Source organism: Sorex araneus, chromosome 1, assembly GCF_027595985.1.
Source record: "Sorex araneus isolate mSorAra2 chromosome 1, mSorAra2.pri, whole genome shotgun sequence".
In the NCBI taxonomy this organism is placed as follows: domain Eukaryota; kingdom Metazoa; phylum Chordata; class Mammalia; order Eulipotyphla; family Soricidae; genus Sorex; species Sorex araneus.
In genome coordinates this window covers 452127726-452150122 of record NC_073302.1, presented here as the reverse complement: position 1 = coordinate 452150122, position 22397 = coordinate 452127726, and the positions used below count along the sequence as shown (strand labels likewise).

General features: G+C 61.7%; 2 protein-coding genes across 2 annotated transcripts in view; one reads left to right on the top strand and one right to left on the bottom strand.

The window, feature by feature from the left end:
- Positions 1-22397, top strand: part of PTPRN2 (protein tyrosine phosphatase receptor type N2) — a 205173-nt gene that overhangs the window by 132150 nt on the left and 50626 nt on the right. The window lies entirely within an intron of this gene.
- Positions 10342-21770, bottom strand: LOC129403681 (collagen alpha-1(I) chain-like). Its single transcript, XM_055133874.1, has 3 exons — positions 20107-21770; positions 17976-18065; positions 10342-12291 (listed from the first exon to the last, which is right to left on the bottom strand). The coding sequence occupies exons 1-2, from the start codon at positions 21743-21745 to the stop codon at positions 17989-17991; spliced, it is 1716 nt and encodes a 571-aa protein (XP_054989849.1). The 5' UTR covers positions 21746-21770; the 3' UTR covers positions 10342-12291; positions 17976-17988.

Here is a 22397-nt window from a genome sequence, read left to right as displayed (position 1 = left end):
GACCTGCCTTTGTCCCGACCACCCCCCACCCACTGTCCCGACCGCCCCCACCCGCTCTCCCGACCACCCCCTGCCCGCTCTCCTGACCACCCCCTCCTGCTGTCCCGACCACCCCTGCCCGCTTTCCCAACCACCCCCCACCTGCTCTCCTGACCGCCCCCGCCCACTGTCCTGACCAGCCCCACCTGCTCTGCTGACCAGCCCCCTCCCGCTGTCCCGACCATCCCCTGCCCGCACTCCCGACCACCCCTACCTGCTGTCCTGACCACCCCTGCCCGCTGTCCCGACCAGCCCTGCCTGGTGTGTGCGGGGGTTCTCCGTCGTGGCTGTGTTGGGATCTACCCCTGGCCCTCTCTCACCATCCGTACCTGTGCTCTGTACTGGCTCAAGCAGAGGGGCCCGGGGGCCAGCTGGGTGCAGTGGGCACAGACCCAGGTGGCACAGCCCCTAACTGGGGGGCGGGAGGGACCAGGAGCGAGCTCAGAGGGCCCAGCTCTGTCCCTGGCATCCCGGCACCCCATGGGTGTGGCCAGGCGCCAGCCTCCATGCCAGCTCTGAGGCCTCAGAGCACCTCAGGCTGAGTCACGGGTTCACCCTCAGGTCGGTCTGTCGGGCCGAGTGTCACCGGCCTGGCCCCCGAGGCCACGCTGCTGAGGAGGCAGGCCCCTTCCACTTCAAATAAAAGCCGGGGTGTGGGCAGGCTGGGAGCCCGAGCGGAGGGTCCCGGCCAATGCCTGCTGTGTCCCCTCAGAGGTGTGGACCCTGGGGCTGCCCGCTGGGGTGCCGGGCGCTGAGTGGCGGGTCCCCTCCCACGAGGGGGCCGCGGCTCTGTCCTCAGCGAGAGGCCCCTCTGGGGGGTCTCCCTCCTGCCGGAGCACGGCCCCAGGGGCACAGGTACCCGTGGCCCCGAGCAGGCCTGCCTGTGCGCCCCCGAGGGGCCGCTGCAGAGACGGTCCCGCGCAGACAGGTGCAGGTGGAGAGAAGGGCCGGCACCCTGCGAGTGACCCCCCAGCCCTGGGCAGCTCCAGGAAGCAGCACCAGGCCGGTGCCGGGTGCCAAGGCCACGCCCAGTGACATCAGCTCAGGACGTGCAGGTGGCCAGTGGGACGTGCTGTGCTCCGGGCAGCCCAGCCCCTGCTGCCCTCGGCGCGGGGGTCCCTGGGGGCCTGGGCAGGGTCCTCCCGACCAGGTCGGCGGCATTGCTGGTGGCCTGTCCCCACGAGCTCCCATGGCCCAGGCCGCAGGAGAGCTCAGGCTCAGTGGGCTCGGGCCAGCGGGGCCCGCCAGCAGTGCCCGCCTCACTGCCAGACCCCAGACTCGCAGATGTGCAGGCCGGGAGCTGCACACCCGCCTCTGCACACCCATAACTGCACACCCACCCCTGCACACCCGCTCCTGCACACCCATAACTGCACACCCACCCCTGCACACCCACCCCTGCACACCCGCCTCTGCACACCCATAACTGCACACCCGCCCCTGCACACTCACCCCTGCACACCCACCCCTGCACACCCACCCCTGCACACCCGCCCCTGCACACCCGCCTCTGCACACCCGCCCCTGCACACCCATAACTTCACACCCACCCCTGCACACCCGCCTCTGCACACCCATAACTGAACACCCACCCCTGCACACCCGCCCCTGCACACCCGCCTCTGCACACCCGCCCCTGCACACCCGCCTCTGCACACCCGCCCCTGCACACCCGCCTCTGCACACCCATAACTGCACACCCGCCCCTGCACACCCGCCCCTGCACACCCACCTCTGCACACCCGCCCCTGCACACCCACCTCTGCACACCCGCCTCTGCACACCTGCCCCTGCACACCCACCTCTGCACACCCATAACTGAACACCCGCCTCTGCACACCCACCTGCACACCCACCTGTACACACCATCTCTGCACACCCTTAACTACACACCCGCCTCTGCACACCATCTCTGCACACCCGTCTGCACACGCGCCTCTGCACACCTGTAACTGCACATCTGTCTGCACACCCCTCCCCCCACACCCACCTCTGCATGCTCTTCTCATCACATCCATCTCCCCATCCCTTCTTCACTTGCATGTCTGTGCACACCTGTCTCTCCACACCTGCATCCTCAGCCTGACAGCTAGGACTCCAAGGTGCTCAAGGCACGGCTCTCCTGCTCCCCATGGCCTCAGTCCCCACATCCCGTCCCCGGTGCCATGCTGGAGGGCTGAGGAGCTGAGGGCAGCAGTGTCCCCACGGGAGACTGTCCTGTGGGCCCTGAGCATTCCTGAAGGTGACCCATGGACCAGCCTTACCAAGAGGCCTCCCGGGTTCTAAGCCGCCAGCCAAGCCACGGTCGGTGTGCAGGAGAGGCGGGGAGGGGAGCCGGCAGAAGGCTTGGCTGTTGTAACAAAAGCAGACTTTGAATCACAGTGATGCCCTTCCTGCCCAGCCTCTGCCTACAAGCCCCTCCGTGCCCACAGTGTCCACGGCATCTCAGTGCTGTCAGCAGAAGTGGACACGGGTCTGGAGCAAGACTGTCCTTGGCAGCATGCTTGGGCAGGAGGGTGGCGCGTTGCCCAGACGTGATCCCAGACCTGCACCTCAGACAAGCTGGAGCCTCCCGAAGCTGTTTGGCACCTTGGCCACCTCCCCCCCGACTGAGCCATTCATACACCACACCCTGGGCATGCCGGAGCCACAGACGCACCCGAGCCATGGATATACCTGGGCCACAGATACACCTGGCTAAGATACACTTAAGCCACGGATACAGTGAACCACATGTGCCTACCTGTGGATACACTAAGCCACAGAAATGCCTGGACCACAGATACCCCTGGACAATCCTGAACCACGAATACACCTGAGGTGCAGATACACCTGAGCTATCCTGAGCCATGGATACACCTCCCACAGATACACCTGAGCTATCCTGAGCCACAGATACACCTGAGCTATCCTGAGCCATGGATACACCTGAGCTATCCTGAGCCACGGATACACCTCCCACAGATACACCTGAGCTATCCTGAGCCACAGATACACCTGAGCTATCCTGAGCCATGGATACACCTGAGCTATCCTGAGCCACGGATACACCTCCCACAGATACACCTGAGCTATCCTGAGCCACAGATACACCTACCACAGATACACCTGAGCTATCCTGAGCCACAGATACACCTCCCACAGATATACCTGAGCTATCCTGAGCCATGGATACACCTCCCACAGATACATCTGAGCTATCCTGAGCCACAGATACACCTGAACTATCCTGAGCCACGGATACACCTCCCACAGATACACCTGAGCTATTCTGAGCCATGGATACACCTCCCACAGATACACCTGAGCTATCCTGAGCCACAGATACACCTGAACTATCCTGAGCCATGGATACACCTGAGCTATCCTAAGCCACGGTTACACCTCCCACAGATACACCTGAGCTATCCTGAGCCACGGATACACCTGAACTATCCTGAGCCATGGATACACCTGAGCTATCCTAAGCCACGGATACACCTCCCACAGATACACCTGAGCTATCCTGAGCCACGGATACACCTGAGCTATCCTGAGCCACGGATACACCTCCCACAGATACACCTGAGCTATCCTGAGCCACAGATACACCTGAGCTATCCTGAGCCACGGATACACCTCCCACAGATACACCTGAGCTATTCTGAGCCATGGATACACCTCCCACAGATACACCTGAGCTATCCTGAGCCACGGATACACCTGAGCTATCCTGAGCCACGGATACACCTGGGCTATCCTGAGCCATGGATACACCTCCCACAGATACATCTGAGCTATCCTGAGCCACGGATACACCTCCCACAGATACACCTGACTATTCTGAGCCACAGATACACCTGAGCTATCCTGAGCCACGGATACACCTCCCACAGATACACCTGACTATTCTGAGCCACAGATACATCTGAGCTATCCTGAGCCACGGATACACCTCCCACAGATACACCTGAGCTATTCTGAGCCACAGATACATCTGAGCTATCCTGAGCCACGGATACACCTCCCACAGATACACCTGAGCTATCCTGAGCCACGGATACACCTCCCACAGATACACCTGAGCTATCCTGAGCCACGGATACACCTCCCACAGATACACCTGAGCTATTCTGAGCCACGGATACACCTGAGCCATGGATATGCCATGCATTGAGCTATGGATTGAGCCATGGGGACACCTGAGCCACAGATATACCTGAGCCATGGATATGCCATGCATTGAGCTATGGATTGAGCCATGGGGACGCCTGAGCCATCACCACTTGCCATCATGCCTGGGTCCCGGGGCTCAGGACCCCGAGGGATGTTGCCCACACACAGACCCCCAGTGGGAATAGACTGGACTTGGCGTCTTGAGGATCCACTTACTGGGAAACACACCTGTCTCCACCAGCATGGGTGTGGCCAAGGATCGAAGACGGTGACTTCAGTGACCAGAAGCGTGTTTTCAGGAGGGGGCTGGGGGGATAAACTGGGTCTGGGTGAGCTGCGAATTCAGTCCTTGAGGTGCTGGGAGGTGGGTCCAGCTGCCAGTCCCTGAGCTCAGGCCGCCCCTAGCAGCTCCAGCTCCCGGACCTTCCACTCTCTGACCTTCCGGCGGGGGCTGGGGCTGGGACGAGCAGTGTGGCTGGGTGGGGACACTCCTTCCCCGTGTCCTGGGTCACGTCCCCAGGCGCCCCTGGGCACAGACCTGCATTCCGAAGGGCGTCCCGGGCGAGGCAGCTGGTGCCGTTTCTTGCCCCAGGCCAGCTGCCCTGACTAGAAGCAGGGTTGGCTGTGTCCGGGGACGCGGCTCCCCTCTGCTGTACCCTGCAGACAGTACCCCCAGCTCCAGCTCCCGGCAGGTGTGAGAGACCCCAGGTCCTCCCAGGCCCTCGGACACGTGAGTCCAGTCCCAGTCCAGCCACCTGCGTGCGAAGGGGGCGGAGATGTGCTGGGCGTCCTGCCTTGTCCCGGCCCCGGGCCCCGGAAGCAGCTTGTGGCCCCGCCACTGGCCCTCTAAGGAGTGAGGCTGTTGAGGGCTCTGGACATGCTCCACGCCCAGGCTCGGCACGTGCGTCCACTGCCTGTGTAGGGAGTCAAGGTGTCAGGGTTAGGCAGTACTGTCCCCGCCTGCCGCAGCCTGGGCTGGGCGGAGCTCAGAGGCGGCTCCCAAAGTTAATGTCCGAGCCACCGGGGTCCCCGGGACTTCTGCCAGAGTGGCACGGCCTGACTGCCGTGTGGCAGAGGAGCTTGGCCGGGGCCACCTGGTGTTAGAGTGGGCACTGAGCCCCCAGTCAGGGGCCTGCACTTGAGCCTGAGGCCGGAGCGCCCAGTGTGGTGGTGTGGTTTTCTGAACATCGATCGGGACCTCCTGAGTTCATTCTGCTGTTTATTTCATTTTGACAGACTTCACTGTTCTATGTGTCCAGATACTATTTTTGGTCTTATTTTTCGGATTTGTATTAACACTGTTGTTTCTGCAGAACACGGTTTATCCGTAGACGTTTGTTGGGGGTGGCAAGTGGGTGGGCAGGTGAGTGGGTAGTGGGGGAGCGTGTGGGTAGCTGGACGGCGGGTAGTGGCCGTCAGAGCGGATGGAGCACAGACGGGAGGGTGGGAGGAGTGATCGTGGCCGGGCTGATGGGTGGACAGATGAGGGAGGAAGGGTGGACGGTGAGTGGGCGGAAGGCCAGCGGCAGTGGTGACTGGCGGGTGACGGTGGGTGTGGGGTGGACGGGGGGTGGGTGTTGGAGGACGGACAGACACGGTGGTGGAGGACGGACAGCCAGGCTGACCGATGGTGACGGGGGTGCTCCTGCGCAGAACACGGGCAGGAGCGGGCAGGGGTGAAGGGTGCGTGAGGGCTCTCAGGGCCCCTCCTCTGTGAACTGTCTCCTGCAGCCAAGCCGGTGCCCGTGGGCTCGTTCCCTCGCCTCATGGTGCTCTGAGTCAAACAACCACAGCTGGAACCTGGGTTTCAGGCACCCGGCATAAGCCGTGCTCCCTCTTACCCACTCCCCGTGACCCCTGGGCCCCGTGACCCCGTGACCCTGGGGCCCTGTCACCCTGGGACCCCTGTCACCCCTGGCATCCCTGTGACTCCTATGATCCCAGTGACCCCAGTGACCTCTGGGATCCCTGGGATCTCTGTGACCCTGTGATCCCTGGGGTCCCTGTGACTCCTGTGACCCTGTGACCCCTGTGGCCCCTGGGATCCCTGTGACTTTTGGGACCCCAGTGACCTTTGTGACCTCTGGGATCTCTGCCACCCCTGGGATCCCTGTCACCCCTATGACCTCTGGGATCTCTGCCACCCCTGAAATCCTGTGACCCCGGGGACCCCTGTGACTCCTGGAATCCTGTGACCCTGTGACCCCTGGATCCCTGTGACCCCGGGATCCCTGTCACCCCTGTGACCCCTGTGACCCCAGTGACCCCTATGAAGCCTGGGACTCCTGTGACCCCAGTGACCCCTGTCACCCCGTCACCCCTGTAATCCCACCAGCAAAGCCCTTCCCTAAAGCTGAGCTGGCGCCCCCAGGAAGTGGTGCATGACGAATGTCTGCGGGGTGAGGGCAGAGTGGGGCGCACTCCCCTCGGGAGCTCGGCCCCGGGGGGCTCCTGAGGCACGTTTCCACCAGAGTTTGCAAGAGAGGTTGGCTCTGGGGTGCAGATGGCTGCTGGCAGGGGCGGGGGGCTGGGCTGAGCGAGTCCCGGCCGTGTCCGGCCCCGCCTGTGCCCTGGCTGCTCCGGGCCGACAGCAGACAGTCTCCTGTGCGGGGCCAGAGCTGCTGCTTCTGTGCGGGGCAGCTCTGGCAGAACCAGCCTCAGGAGAGTTTATTTTCCTTTGCCCTGATCATGGCCCAGGCGCTCCCCGGTGCCGCGTACTGGCCAGCACTTCCAACTCTCCACACCCCGGAGCCAAGAGTCGGCACGTGCGTGTGCCCCTGGGGCCTCCTTCCCACATCACGGCCCTTCCTGGGAGCCAGCGCCCGGAGCAGGAGCACTGCAGGAAGGAGGCAGCCCCTCAGCACCACGCCCCCGTTAGCAGCAACGAACTGTGAAATCAGCCGTCTGGGAGCCCGGCTGTCGGGGGGGGAGGGGCTGGATAAATTACGCCACGTGCCCTGGCTGGCACGAGGGGGCGTGCGCAGGGTGGCACAAGGAGAGCATTCAGCCGCAGGCGGGTGGTCTGTCATGGCAACATGGGGCCTGGCCAGCCCTGCCTCCGTGCACGACGCTGACGCCCCGCAGTGCCATGAGGTGCTCTCTGAGCAACCCCAGATGGGCAGGGGCTGTGACGGTGACGGGGACTGTGATGGTGACAGGGACTGTGACAGGGACTGTGATGGTGACAGGAACTGTGATGGTGACGGGGACTGTGATGGTGACAGGAACTGTGATGGTGACAGGAACTGTGACGGTGACGGGGACTGTGATGGTGACAGGGACTGTGACAGGGACTGTGATGGTGACAGGAACTGTGACAGTGACAGGGACTGTGACGGTGACAGGAACTGTGATGGTGACAGGAACTGTGATGGTGACGGGGACTGTGATGGTGACGGGGACTGTGACGGTGACAGGAACTGTGATGGTGACAGGAACTGTGATGGTGACGGGGACTGTAATGGTGATCAGGACTGTGACAAGGACTGTGACAGGGACTGTGACAGTGACAGGGACTGTGTGGTGGTAACAGGGACTGTGTGATGGGAACTGTGATGGTGACAGGGTCTGTGACAGTGACGGGGACTGTGATGGTGACAGGCACTGTGATGGTTTATGGGGATGGTGACAGGGACTGTGATGGTGATAAGGACTGTGACGGTGATGGGGACTGTGATGGTGACAGGGACTATGATGGTGATAAGGACTGTGACGGTGATGGGGACTGTGATGGTGACAGGGACTATGATGGATTATGGGGACGGTGACAGGGACTGTGATGGTGATGAGGACTGTGATGGTGATAAGGACTATGACGGTGACGGGGACTGTGATGGTGATGGGAATTGTGACAGGCACTGTGACGGTGACAGGGACTGTGACAGTGACAAGGACTGTGACGGTGATGGGGACTGTGACGGTGACAGGGATTGTGGGCTGGTGATAGGGACTATTGACTGGTGACAGGGACTGTGTAACAGTGACAGGGACCGTGTGACAGTGATGGGGACTGTGTGATGGTGACAGGGACTGTGTGACGGTGACGGGGATTGTGGGCTGGTGACAAGGACTGTTTAGTGGTGACAGGGACTGTGGTGGTAATGTGGACTATGTGATGGTGACAGGGACTGTGTGACGGTGACAGAAACTATCGAGTGGTGACAGGGACTGTGTGACGGTGATGGGGACTGTGGGCTGGTGACAGGGACTGTGATGGTGACAGGCCCCTGCTGTGAGGGCTGTGGCTGAGGGCGGCTGGCACACGCGCCTGCGTTTCTCTGCCCCTTCAGGCGGCTCCTGCTCCTCTCAGCTCACACTTCCGTCTCCCAGAGGGGAGACCCGAGAGTTAGGGCTGGTGACTGCCGAGGGTTGGTCCCTCTGTCCCCATCGGGCACCTGGGACAGACGCCGAGGGAGCCCAGGGGGGCGGCTGTGAGCTCGTCCTGGGCCAGCTTCCCGCCACCGAGGTCTGCGGTGAGGGCGCGGGGCTGTGCCTGTGTGTGTCTGTGTGTGCTTGTATGTACTTATATGTCGTGTATCTCTCTGTGCCTGTGTCTGTGTGTGCTTATGCGTGCCTATGTGTGTCTGTGTGTTTCTGTGTGCCTGTGTGTGCCGTGTGTGCCTGTGCGTGTCTGTGTGCCTGCGTGTGCCTCTGTGTGTAATTCTGTGTGTGCCTGTGTGTCTCTGTACCTGTGTGCCTGTATCTATGTGCCTGCGTGTGCCTTTGTGTACCTCTGTGTGTCTGTGTCCCTCTGTGTGTCTGTGGGTCTGTGTGTGCCTGTATATGCCTCTGTGTTTACTTGTGTGTGTGTCTGTGTCTGTGCATGTCTGTGTGTGCCTGTGTGTGTCTGTGTGTGCTTGTATGTACTTATATATGTCTGTGTATCTCTCTGTGCCTGTGTATGTCTGTGTCTTTGTGTGTGTTTGCATGTCTGTGTGTGCCTGTGTGTGCTTGTGTGTGTCTGTGTGTGCCTGTGTGTACTTATATATGTCTATGTATCTCTCTGTGCCTGTGTGTGTCTGTGTCTTTGTGTGTGTTTGCGTGTCTGTGTGTGCCTCTATGTGTGTTTGTGTGTGCCTGTGTGCATTCCTACATGCACCTGGGTGTGGCCTAGAGTGTGACAAGACACAAAGGCGGGCTGGACTAGACTGAGATTGGGGGGCTCCAGGTGGCCCCAGGCATGCCCCGAGGCAGCAGCAGCTCAGCTTCCACAGGCCCGGGATCTCTGAGGGGCTCTGAGTGGAGGCGGCCCCTCACCCCCACCCAGGCTCACAGGCCCGCCTTGCCTTCCTTGCCCTCGGGAGAGAGCCGGAGGGTCCCGAGTGGTGTGTGAGGCGGGGAGGGGGAGGGGAGGAGTGGTCTGCGGGAGGGCAGGGCTGGTCTCTGTGGCTGTGTCCATCCTGGACTCCGTGGCCTGGAGAGCCAGGTCGGGGTCAAGGCAGCAGCTCAGCCCCTTCCTCTCTGCTCTCCTGATGACCCCGGGCGGGGGGCTCTGGGCGCGACTCCATGCTTCCCTGGCACCCCCAGGGACATGTGTCGGTCCTCGCTCTTGCCCGGAGGGGCTGCTTGTGGGGGTCCCGCTGTCTGGACTTTGGGGGTGAGGGGGACCCCCTCTTGCCGCAGCAGGGAAGGAACCAGTGCTCGGGACTCCTGGCCCGGCTGTCGCTCTTCTCTCTTTGGGTCCTGTCAGGAAAGACTGTGATTCTGTCCACACTTCCTTTCGCCCTGAGCGTGTCGCCCTGGTGGGGTGGGCAGGGGCCAGATGGACCCCTTCACATGCCACCCAGCTGTGGGTGGCTCTGAAATGGCGGCAGGGCTTTGTCCCACTTATGGGGGAATCGGGACTCTGTGAAGAGACGAGATGGTTTTGTTAGGGCTGGAGGGATGGCTCAGGGGTGAGGCATTGGTTCCCTCGCACTCAGCCCACCTGGGTTTTCTCCTCGGCACTGCCTAGGGTCCCCCTGAGGCCTGCCAGGAGGGTGTGTGTGTGTGTGTGTGTGTGTGTGTGTGTGTGTGAGAGAGAGAGAGAGAGAGAGAGAGAGAGAGAGAGAGAGTGTGTGTGTGAGAGAGTGTGTGTGTGTGTATGTGAGAGAGAGAGAGTGTGTTGTGTGAGTGTGTGTGTGTATGTGTGTGTGTGAGAGAGAGAGAGAGAGAAAAGGGGGGGAATTATTGGTATGTTTTTTCAAGTTTTACTATAAATGCACGTGATTGTGCTTTTAAACATTGATAAAGGCAGGTACTGACTTTGCTTCATTTACCATGTGATACATGCTTTTGATCTGCGTTAGTTATATAAGAAAAAGCGTAATGCACGAAAAGTAAGCCGACTGGTAATGCCTCATTTCTGTGGAATGGGCCCACACGCGTGGAGACTTGCTCGGGTCACAGCCCCAGGAGCAGAGGGAGCACGCCTCAGTGAGCTGAGGTGAAAGTTCCTCAAGCTTCAGTCAGGTGGTTCCTGGGGATTTTCAGGATGGCTCAGCCGGGGGCCGCGGCGGTGAGCAACGCCTCTCGTGGCATCCTCCCGGCACGGCTCAGGCTCCAGCAGGCCGTTCCTCTTCACCCCTGTTGTCCAGACACAGCATTGCTGGGGCTGTGGCGCCTCTGCATCGCCCGCCTGTCGCTCTTCTCTGTCCCCTTCTCACCTCCTCTGGGTCTCACCTCTCTCCCAGCGTCTTCCTGTCCCCTCCCTGGTTGTCCTGTTAACTCTCCCTGTAATTTCTGTTACTTCTGCCTGAGTCTCTGTCACTTACTTCTCCCTATTCTTCCCTCTCACCTCTCCCTGTTCTTCCTGTCACCTCTCCCTGTTCTTCCTGTCACCTCTCCCTGTTCTTCCTGTCACCTCTCCCTGTTCTTCCTGTCACCTCTCCCTGTTCTTCCTGTCACCTCTCCCTGTTCTTCCTGTCAGCTCTCCCTGTTCTTCCTGTCACCTCTCCCTGTTCTTCCTGTCACCTCTCCCTGTTCTTCTTGCTACACTGTTATGTCTTCCTGTTTCCTCTCCCTGTTCTTCTTGCCATACTCTATCTTCCTGTCACACTCTCCCTGTTCTTCCTGTCACCTCTCCCTGTTCTTCTTGCCTCACTCTTTGTATATTCCTGTCACCTCTCCCTGTTTTTTTCTGTCACACACTTTCTGTGTCTTCCTGTGACACTTTTCCTGTTCTTCCTGTCACACACTTTCTGTGTCTTCCTGTGACACTTTTCCTGTTCTTCCTGTCACACTCTCCATGTTTTCCTGTCACACTCTCCCTGTTCTTCCTATCACCTCTCCCTGTGTCTTCCTGTCTCACTCTCTGTGTCTTCCTATGACACTCTCCCTGTTCTTCCTGTCACGCTCTCTGTGTCTTCCTGTCACACTCTCTGTGTCTTCCTGTCACACTCTCCCTGTTCTTTCTGTCACACTGTGTCTTCTTGTCACCTCTCCCTGTTCTTCCTATCACCTTTTCCTGTTCTTCTTGTCACACTCCCTATGTCTTCTTGTCACATCTCCCTGTTCTTCCTATCACCTCTCCCTGTGTCTTCCTGTTACATTTTCTGTGTCTTCCTGTCACACTCTCCCTGTTCTTCCTGCCTCACTCTCTGTGTCTTCTTGTCACACTCCCTGTTCTTTTTGTCACATCTCCCTGTTCTTCATGTCACATTCTCTATCTTCCTGTCACACTCTCCCTGTTCTTCCGGTCACATTCTGTCTTGTCTTCCTGTCACATCTCCTTGTCACCCCTCCACTTCCTATCTCTGTGTCTCTGCTGTGAGGAACATGCTATGCAGGGCTGAACAAGATTTCTTCCCCACTGGCAAGGGAACAGTGACCGGAGGCATCAGGAAAATCTCCATTTTTAGGTGAGGTTACCATTGTGCAGCTTCCAGCCCTTAGAGTGGTGCCAGGACAGAGGGCTGGTCTTGGTCCCTGCTTCTGAAGACACAGGGGCCCTTCGCCCCAGCCTTGGGGTGACATGCAGATGCGGGCTGAGCTGGAGGGGGCGACCCTCCTGTGTGGCACCAGCGCCTGCAGGGTCACTAGAGAAGGTTTCTGCTCCTAATATTCACTTCATGGAGATCGTGAGGCTTGAAAGCAATGTTGATACAACCCATATTCTGTCTGCGATGAAAGGAAAGACATCACAGTCTTAGCATGCCAGCAGGTGAAGGGGCCAAGGGGTGCATGCTGGGGTGACAGGGTAAAGGGAGAGCAGGTTGGAGCATGGAGGGGTGTGTGTGCAGGGATGGACCGTGTAGGGATGGAGTGCTCAGGGATGAATGTGCAGGTGTGTGTGTCAAGATGGAGTGTGCAGGGGTGGAGCACATAGGGGTGGACCGTGCCGGAGTGGAGTGTGCAGGATGAATCTGCAGGGATGAATCTGCAGGTGTGTGTGTGTCAGGATGGAGTGTGCAGGGATGGAGTACAGGGGTGTGTGTGTAGGGGTGGGGTGTGCAGAGATGGAGTGCAGGGGTGTGTGTGTGTCAGGATGGAGTGTGCAGGGATGGTGTGCAGGGATGGAGTGCAGGGTATGTGTGTAGGAGTGGGGTGTGCAGAGATGGAGTGTAGGGGGGTGTACAGGGATGGAGTGCAGGGTTGTGTGTGTAGGGGTGGGGGATGCAGGGATGAATGTGCAGGGGTGTGTGTGTCAGGATGGAGTGTGCAGAGATGGAGTACAGAGGTGTGTGCAGGAATGGAGTGCAGGGGTATGTGTGTAGGGGTGAGGCGTGCAGGGATGGAATGCAGGGGTGTGTGTGCAAGGATGGTGTGTAGGGGTGTGTGTTTTGGGGTGGGGCGTGCACGGATGGAGTGCAGGGTGTGTGTAGGGATGAATGTGCAGGGGTGTGTGTGTCAGAATAGAGTGTTCAGGGATGGAGTACAGGGGTGCGTGCAGGGGTGGAGTGCAGGGTTGTGTGTGTAGGGGTGGGGTGTGCAGGGATAAAGTGCAGGGTGTGTGTAGGGGTGAGGCCTGCAGGGATGGAGTGCAGGGTGTGTGGGTAGGGGTGGGGTGTTCAGGGATGGAGTGCAGGGTGTGTGTTGCAGGGGTGCATGTGCAGGTGTGGGGCATGCAGGGATGGAGTGCAGGGGTGTGTGTAGGGATGGAGTATGCAGGGATAGAGTGCAGGGTGTGTGTAGGGGTGGGGCATGCAGGGATGGAGTGCAGGGTTGTGTGTGTAGGGGTGGGGTGTGCAGGGTGTGTGTATAGAGGTGGGTTGTACAGAGATGAAGTGCAGGGGTGGGGCGTGCAGGGATGGAGTGCAGGGATGTGTGTAGGGGTGGAGCATGCAGGGATAGAGTGCAGGGTGTGTGTAGGGGTGAGGCCTGCAGGGATGGAGTGCAGGGTTGTGTGTGTAGGGGTGGGGTGTACAGGGATGAAGTGTAGGGTGTGTGTATGGAGGTAGGTTGTGCAGGGATGAAGTGCAGGGATAGAGTGCAGGGGTGTGTGTAGGGGTGGGGTATGCAGGGATGGAGTGCAGGGTGTGTGCAGGTGTGGGGCGTGCAGGGATGGAGTGCAGGGGTGTGTGTAGGGGTGAGGCCTGCAGGGATGGAGTGCAGGGTGTGTGTGCAGGGGTGGGGTATGCAGGGGTGTGGGGGAGTGAGGCCTGCAGAAATAGAGTGCAGGGTGTCTGTTGGGGTGGGGCGTACAGGGATGGAGTGCAGGGGTGTGTGGGGGAGTGAGGCCTGCAGTGATAGAGTGCAGGGTGTCTGTTGGAGTGGGGTGTGCAGGGATGGAGTGCAGGGTGTGGCAGGGGTGAGGCCTGCAGGGATGGAGTGCAGGGTGTGTGCAGGTGTGGGGTGTGCAGGGATGGAGTGCAGGAGTGTGTGTAGGGGTGAGGCCTGCAGGGATGGAGTGCAGGGTGTGTGTGCAGGGGTGGGGCATGCAGGGGTGTGGGGGGGTGAGGCCTGCAGAAATAGAGTGCAGGGTGTCTGTTGGGGTGGGGCGTACAGGGATGGAGTGCAGGGGTGTGTGTAGGGGTGAGGGATGGAGTGCAGGGGTGTGTGTAGGGGTGAGGCCTGCAGGGATGGAGTGCAGGGTGTGTGTGCAGGGGTGGGGCATGCAGGGGTGTGGGGGGGTGAGGCCTGCAGAAATAGAGTGCAGGGTGTCTGTTGGGGTGGGGCGTGCAGGGATGGAGTGCAGGGTGTGTGTGCAGGGGTGGGGTACGGCGCCAGCTGGGAAAGCAGCACCGGGACTTCTGGCAGGTCTTTCTGTGCGCAAGCTGCAGCCCCGGTGGTCAGTGCTGGGGCCTGCTGGGGGCCGCCCGGGGCCCGGGGCCTGGGCGTGGTGCAGCCGCACAGTCCACCGTGTGGGGCCTGGCCGTGCACTCTGCCCGGGAGAAGCCTGGTGGACTCGCAGCGGTGCCTCTTCTGGGTGGCGTGTGGTGGGGAGGGGCAGAGCACACAGGGGCACCCCGAGCCCGGCTACGTCAGGGGCTTCTGTCCCCGTCAGGACCCCTGTCAGCCCTGGCAGAGGCCCAGGACCTGCTCTCTGCCGCAGCCCACGTGTGTGCACGGACACCTGGGTACATGCACAGGCTGTGTGTGCGTGTGGGTGTGCATGCACATGGACAGATGTGGGCGTGGATGTGGGCGTGGACTGCATCCATGTGGGTGGGTGTGTGTGCACAGGGATGTGGGTTCACGTGGATGGGTGTGCGCGTGGATCGCATGTGCACATGGGTGTATGTGTGCATGCAGTGGCTATATTTGGATGTATGTGCACACGGATTGTGTGCCTGTGGATGTGTGTGCATGTGGATGTGCATTGTGTACATGGATGTAAGTGCATGTGGACGTGTGCCCGTGTACATATGGGTGTGTGTGCACCCTGATGTATGTGCATGTGGATGTTGCCCCTGGGTGTGCGTGGATGCATTTTCACATGGGTGTGTATGCACACAGATGGGTGCATGTATGTTCATGCATGTGCATGTTTGTATGGGTGTGCACATGGATGTGTGTCCAGTGGATATGTGTGCACAGGGGTTTGTGTGTCACATGGACATTTGTGTGCACATGCATGTTCACTGAGGTGTTAGCATTGACTCTCTTGGAGTACCCCCTTGTCTCTTGTGATGTTGGTTTCTCATCTGGAAACTGAGATTTCGCTGCACAGACGGGGGCTCCCGGGAGAGCTGCCCGAGGCCGGCGGGGAACATGGGTCAGTGTCTGCCCGAGGCCGGCAGGGAACGGGGGCCAGTGTCTGCCCGAGGCCAGCAGGGAACGGGGGCCAGTGTCCGAGCCACGTCCCCGGGAGAGCTGCCCGAGGCCGGCGGGGAACGGGGGCCAGTGTCTGCCCGAGGCCAGCAGGGAACGGGGGCCAGTGTCCGAGCCACGTCCCCGGGAGAGCTGCCTGAGGCCGGCGGGGAACATGGGTCAGTGTCTGTCCGAGGCCGGCGGGGAACGGGGGCCAGTGTCCGAGCCATGTCCAGTAAATGCACTCATCTTGGGCCACAGAGACAGCACAGCAGGTAAGGCACCGTTGGTGTGGCCAACCTGGGTTTGATTCATGGCGCCCCCTGTGGTCTCCTTGGGCCCAGACGGGAGTGATCCCTGAGCACAGCACTCTGGCACTGCCAGCCAGAAAACAAAGCAGCATTTCGCTTGTATCCAAACTACACACAGACATGTATGTACTGTGTGATAATGAGGTGTACGTGTGCGGTGATGTACATGATGAGATTTTGTGTGTAAGCTGGTGTGTGAATGTGTGCAAGCTGTTGTATGTGTTGAGGTAGTATGTGCATTAAGTGGTACATGCATGTGATTTGTGTGCAAGCAGGAGAGTGAGCATTTGCGTAAATATATGTGAGGTCTATGTCTGTGATATGTGCATGCTTGCATATGGGGTGTGTTACATGATGGTGTGCTCACATGAATTAAATGGGGCATGCATGTGTGAGGTGTGTACACATATGTGTGGTGTGTACAGTGTGTTCATATTGTGAGGTATGTGCACTGGGAGGTGCGTGTATGTGCGTGAAGTGTGTGCACTGTGTGATGTGTGAGATGTGTGAAGTCTGCATGTGTGTGGTTTGTGCATGTGTGTGATGTGTATGTACTGAGTGTGAGGTGTGTGTGTGTGAGTGAGGGATGGGAAGCTGCCGAGGAGAGTTGATCACACACAGCTCACACACAGGCCAGTCCTCCTGGCTACCTCAGAGCTGAATGAAACCCGGAGCCCCTGCAGGAACCGGGGGGCCGGGGGCCAGGAGCTCTCCTAGTGCCCACTGTGCTCAGGGGGGCAGGGAAGGTGCCCGCCTGGGTGGGGCACGCCGCTAAGCTCTGCCGTGAGGGCCCCCAGGGGCTGCGGCACTGATGTGAGGAGCTGGGCTTCGGGCTGCTTGGAGGAGGTGACACCCCTGCAGGTGGGACGGGAGCACGGGGTGACCCGACGGCCCCAAGCTTATCTGGTGGCTTCAGGAGGGAAAAGCACCGAGTGCCCCCGGAAATCTGCCTCCTGGAGACAGACCAGCGGGAAGGTGACCCCCAGTCACACCCAGAGCTGCCCCTCCCCCCCCCGTGCCTCCTGGACTCAGCCCCACTCTGGGGAACACGGGAGCAAACAGGTATCAGAGTGAGGGGCCCCAGGGGCTGGAGCTTGAGCCTCACCCAAAGACAGACCCTCGGAGCGGGAGGCGTTGTCATGGAGACGGCAGCTGGAGGAAGCCGCTGCTTTGATTCTGAGCCCGCTGAGAGCCAGGGCCCCTCTCGAGAAGTGACCCGCCAGCGTGCTCCGCACTTCATTTTTAAAATACTCGGGGCGTTTGGAGACCCGGACAATGGAGCGAGGGCGGATCAGGGCGAGCAACGGCGTCTGGGAGGCCTGGGGTGCGGAGTGATAAGGAAACCTAGGAGTTGGTTTCTGGGGTGGACGGGAGGCCGGGAGCGAGGCCGCAGTGCACACGGCTTCCTAGAGGGGCCTGGCGGGGGGGCGGGGGGGTGCTAGAGAGCTGCCATCTGCCACGGCCGCACTCCCCGGTCACGGTTACGAGCCGGGTCAGGCGCCAAGGCACAGCTCTGCGGAGCGTGGACGCTGCACCCAGTGGCTGTTCCACAGCGAGCTGAGTCCTCAGGTGCCATTGCCGCCTTCCAGGGAGAGCCCGGCCCAGGCTGAACTGTCCACAGCAGCGCGAGGAAAGCATGAGCTGTGTTCGGAACTCGTGCCCGGTAGCACAGGTGCCAGGCCAGGGCTGCAGCGCGCGGCAGGAGGCACCCACCAGCCCGTGCCCTCCGCAGCAGCCAGGTCTGAGGGGCTGTGTCTGCCACTGTCGCAGCAACGCAGACACCAGCTCTGCTGTGAGGCTGTGTGGGTTGCCCCACGCTGAAGTAAGCAGACTCCCACGCTGGCTCCCGGCGAGGCGCACGCCCAGGCTGGTGCGCCGTGAGGGAGCGGTACGCCAGGGTGAGCTGGCCAGCCACCTCCCAGCCCCCCTCTTTCCGTTCAGCTGCAGACAGCTGAAGTATGTGCCATAAAGAAAAAATTTTTTTCATTAAAAAAAAATTCTCGCCCAAGTGAGAGCTAATGAGTCTTTCTTACAAAACATTCACTTTATGGAATTTCTGCTCAATTCGGTAAAGAAGAATAAAATCCAGGCACTAGCAGCCGTGTACCTACCTGCCAAACACCAGGTGGTTTCTGTGTTTATCGCATTGTTTTGTAAACAGTAAAATCTGGCCCGAGCCCAGAGTCAGGGAGCGTGACCTGTCGGGTGATCGTGGGGGTCTGACTAGGGAGCCAGCGCAGGGGCTGGTCCCCACCACATCTTTCAGAGACAGACTCAGACCTGGTTCCTCTCCTGTCTTACCGTAATTGCAGTTTCAGAGTTGGAAAAAGAAAGTCGAAAAGCCCCTGCCTGCTGGCCACCAGTCCTTCAAGCACGTTTCTCCAGAAGTGCCTTTAAAAAATAAAATTGTGAGTGAGTGTGTGTGTGTGTGTGTGTGTGTGTGTGTGTGTGGTCACTGTAAGCCACTGGTGGGGGGCGGGCTCTCAACTCTGTCTCATCCTAATGTTGCTATGTGGGGGCTTCAGAGTTTCTAGTGAATCTGAGCACTGCCCGTGAGGTTGGCAATTCTTGTGCTTGTGTAAGTGACTTGTGTTCCATCTAAAGAATTCACAGTGTACCAGCCATTTCCCAGTCCCTTCCCATTTAAGTGAAGGCAGTAAACCCCAGGGCCTTCGCACATGGATTTATGGTCCTGGAGCGAGGCATCACCCTCCCGGCCACTGGCCGCTGGCTGTCCCCAAAGGAGCAGGGCAGAATCACCGGCCCTTTCCCTTGTCCTTCCATTCCCTAACTTCAGGGCAATTTCAGAGAGGGACTCACACACCCAGAGTACATTAAATATTGTGTTCCTTTATCATACTTTTTTTCATTTCAACTGAAAAAAATCACTTCGACTTTCTGAAGACAAGTATCTCAGAAACTGTTTTATCATTTTCATCTTATCTCATTTAAAATTCCTGGAGTTGGTGTTTTGCTTCATAATGATCATATTTCCCAGAACCGTCTCCCTGTTTTGTTTTAAAACACATTCTTTGATAATACAGCAATTGTAAATTTATTCTAATCATTTGGGTATGTGATCTATAAGAGTTTGAGGCTCCCTGAATTGAAAATGAGATTCTTACCACAGAACATTAGGTTTTACATATATCGAATGCAAGCAGCCAAAGGAAGTATTAGCAGTATCAACAAATCGTTAGAGACCCTTGACAGTGTTGGGACATTTAGTGGGACTTGGGGCATTTTGCGTTTGCTGTATTTTTACTCGCCCGCCAAACGATCCCAACTTCTATAGAGTGCACTCATTCGTCATATAGAAAATCGTTCCAATCAGCATGTCTTTCAAAAACATTTGCTTCGTGTTTGGAAGTTTTCTCTGAAACTGCCGTGAAAATCGTAAATGGGAACTTATCGTCATCCCAGGAACGCCCCAGAGTCATTCCTGCTGAAAAATCATCACTCGAATCCGGCCTCGCGCCGTTGCAGGATTCGGAGGCAGCTCGGTTTCTGCCGCCCTAGAATCCGGCTCAGGAGCGCAGGGCCTGGGTGGCCCGCGGTCGCGCTTCTGCACGGTGGGAGGGACGCGCGCCCGAGCCCCAGAGCCAGGGAGTGACCTGTTGGGATAGACTCGGGGACCTAACTGGAGCGCGGCCGGCGGCCAGCGGCCAGCGGCCAGCGGTGCGCGCCAGCCGAGCGGACACCGAGGCTCCCGCGCCGCCGCCGAGCCCAGAGCGAGCCGCACGCCAGGGGCGCGACGCGGCGGTGGGAAGAAGCCGCCCGACACGCTGGGGGCCCCGCGGGCGCGTTCTCGGCCCGAGGCTGCGTGGGTCCGAGCTACCCCGCGCTGCCGGCGGCACCCGCGAAAGCCCTGGGCTCGGCCTCGGGCGCGACGCCCCGGGACGGACAGCGCGGGGGCGGCGGTGCCGGCCGGCGCGCTCCCCGCCCGCGCGCCCGCCGTGCGCTCCCCCGCGCCCCGCCTCCAGGGGAGCTGCGGGGACGCGGGACCCGCGCGCCCCTCCCGGCCCAAGCCCCCGCCGCGGCCCGGACGCTCCCTCGGAGCCCCTCGCCGCCCGCCCGCGAGGAACAGACCTGCCTTCGCCGCGGCAGCCCCCCTCATCCCCGGCTCCGTGCGCACTCGCGCTGCGCTCAGTCCGTTGCCATGGAGAAGCGGGTTCCCAGGCAGGAGAGCGCGCACGGCCCGCCCCGCCCCCTCCCGCGCCCCCCTGCGCCGCCCGCTCCTGGCCTGCCCCCCCAACCCCGCGCAGGACCCGCGCAGGGGGCACCCCCAGGCCCGCGGGGTGCGGCGAGGCCCGGGCGCCCAGGAGGGCGGCAGGAGGCGCAGAGACCCGGTCAGAGGAGCCCCAGAAATGGGGCCTCAGTGGGGAGACGAGGCTGCGGGGAGGCCCGGGGTCTGCGGCCTGCAGTGACTTACCCCCTCCGCACCGGGCGTGGAGCTGGGGCGCGGCTCTGCGGGCGGCTGGCCCGAGGAGCGGGGGTCCCCCTCTGGCCTTCCCCGCCCTCCGCCTTTCCGAGCGCTGCCCAAGCCTGACCCGCGACGGAGGGCAGGCCGAGCCACCGGCCGGCGGGAGCGGGCACGGGGGGTCGCCCTCGCCCCGGTGACCTGCCACGGGGCCCGCGGGCACTTGTCTTGACGCCCGGGACGGGGCGCTGGCGGGTCCGGGGCGGCGCGGGCGCGGGGGGCCGGCGGAGTGGGGGCGGGGTGCGGGGCTCGCCCGGGAGGGGCGCGGGCGCGCGGCGGGGGCGCTGCCTCTCCAGCTGTCCCGAGCGCTGGGAACAATGGAGCGGCGGCGGGAGAGGGGCCCGGGAGGAGGGCGCCGGGGTTTCCAGGAGAGGAGGAACGGGCGAGCGCTCCGCCGACTGTCACGGCGTTGACGAGCTCGCCCCCGCCTTTCTTCCCCTTGTTCCCGCAGCTGTGGGCTCGGGCGCGCATTGTGCGCACAGATGTTGCGTTTCAGCGCCGCGCTTGGGCTGCTGGCGGGGGCGCGGAGCGCCGGGGGTGCCCCCACCTGTGGCCTCTCCGGGGGCCCGGGCTGGGGAGGACGGCGTGGGGGAGGGAACGGGAGGCGCGCCCAGACCCTCCGGGGCTCGGAGACGCCTGGCGAGCCGTGCGCGGGTCCTGGGAAGGGGGTCCGCGCTGGGAGTGGCGGCCCGGGGGCCCTGCTCCGGCCGCGCCGGGAGACCCGCGGCCTCCGCGCCTCGGCTTTACGCGCTTGGCAGCCACGTCGCAGCCGCAGTTGGCCGGGATCGTCTGTGGCAAAGTTCTCACTCTCCCCGGCGCGGCCGAGGCGCTTCTCCCCGCGGGTTCGGGAACCGCGGCCCGCCGGTCCCGCCCGCCCTCCGCGCGAGCCCCAGGCCCGTCCCGCGCAGGTGGGAGCGACGGCGCGGTCGGCGCCCCACCCCCCGCTGCGGGTTCCCGCCGGGCCTGCCGCGCGCTCTGCCCGGGGCTGCCCGAACTTCCCCGCCGAGCGCTCGGCGGAGAGAAAAGGCTGGAGAGCGGGGCCGGAGCCGGGGCCCGCGGCCGCGCCGCGGGGATGACTGACAAGGCCGGTGTCCACTCCCGATGCCGGGCGGGAGCGGGTGCGCGAAGCGCCGCGGCCCCTTAGCCAATTGCTGGCAGCAACACGTGGGGGGGGGGACATCGCTATAGCAACCGGTGGCTGGGCCGCGAGTCGCGCCGCCGCCGGCCGGGCGCGCGCGGGCCGGATATAAGGCGGGGCGCGGCGGCCGCGCGGGATGGAGCTGCGCGCGCGGCCGAGGACCCTGCGGGGACCGTCCCGCGCCCGGCCCCGCGCCCGCGCCAAGACCAGGGCCAGGGCCAGGCGGGGCGGAGCGCGCCCCGCTCGGGAAGGCCGCGCGTAGCCGGAGCCGCGGAACCCCGGAGCCCGAGCAGCGGGGGAGCCTGGGCGCGCGGCACCTTTGTCTCCGCCGGCGTCTGTGAAGTTTGTGGTCCGGAGCAGGATGGACCTCAGCGGCGGTGGCGCGGGGCAGCGGTTGGCCGGCCTGATGGAACCTCGAGGTCCCCCGGCCCGGCCCACCCCCCCGAGCTCCATCCCGAGCACCCGGCGAGGGTCCTGCCGCAGGTAAGAGGCGCGTGGCTGGAGCGGGGGCGCCGCAGGGAGGCATGGGGGACCCTCCGTGCCGAGGGCACCGGCGAGCACGGAGGAGGCGCCTGGGAAAGGTGGGTGACCTGGGGGTCGAGGGTGGATCCTGACGCCCGTACCCAGCTCGACTGCGAGGATAGGTCTGAGTCCGAGCTTGTCTCTAGGTGGATCCAAGCTGCCGCCTTTCTTGAGTGGGGGGGGAGGGCGTCCCTTGGAGACCCCGTGCTCCTCCGCGCCCTCCTCCCGCGCCCTGTCTGGCCTCGCGGTCGCCCTACCCGTAGACACTCCCGGAGGTTCCCACGGGCGCGAGAGGGACCGAGGAGAGGTGCAGGGAAGAGGAAGGGGGAGCAGCCGGATCCGACGGGGGCGGGGGAGCGCTCTGCCTCCGGTACCGCTTTGGGGCCGCCTCTGCGTTCCCGCTAGAGCTGGGAACGCGCCCCTGCGCCTTCGGGATGTCCCGTTGTAGCCTGGGCGCGCGCCGAAAGGGGCGGGTGGGGCTCTTCGAGACCCCCAGAAGGTGGGGAAACGCCAGGACGCCGCCAGCATCCCCACACACACACACACACACTCCACCTACCCAGTGAACCTGCACGTTCTCGCC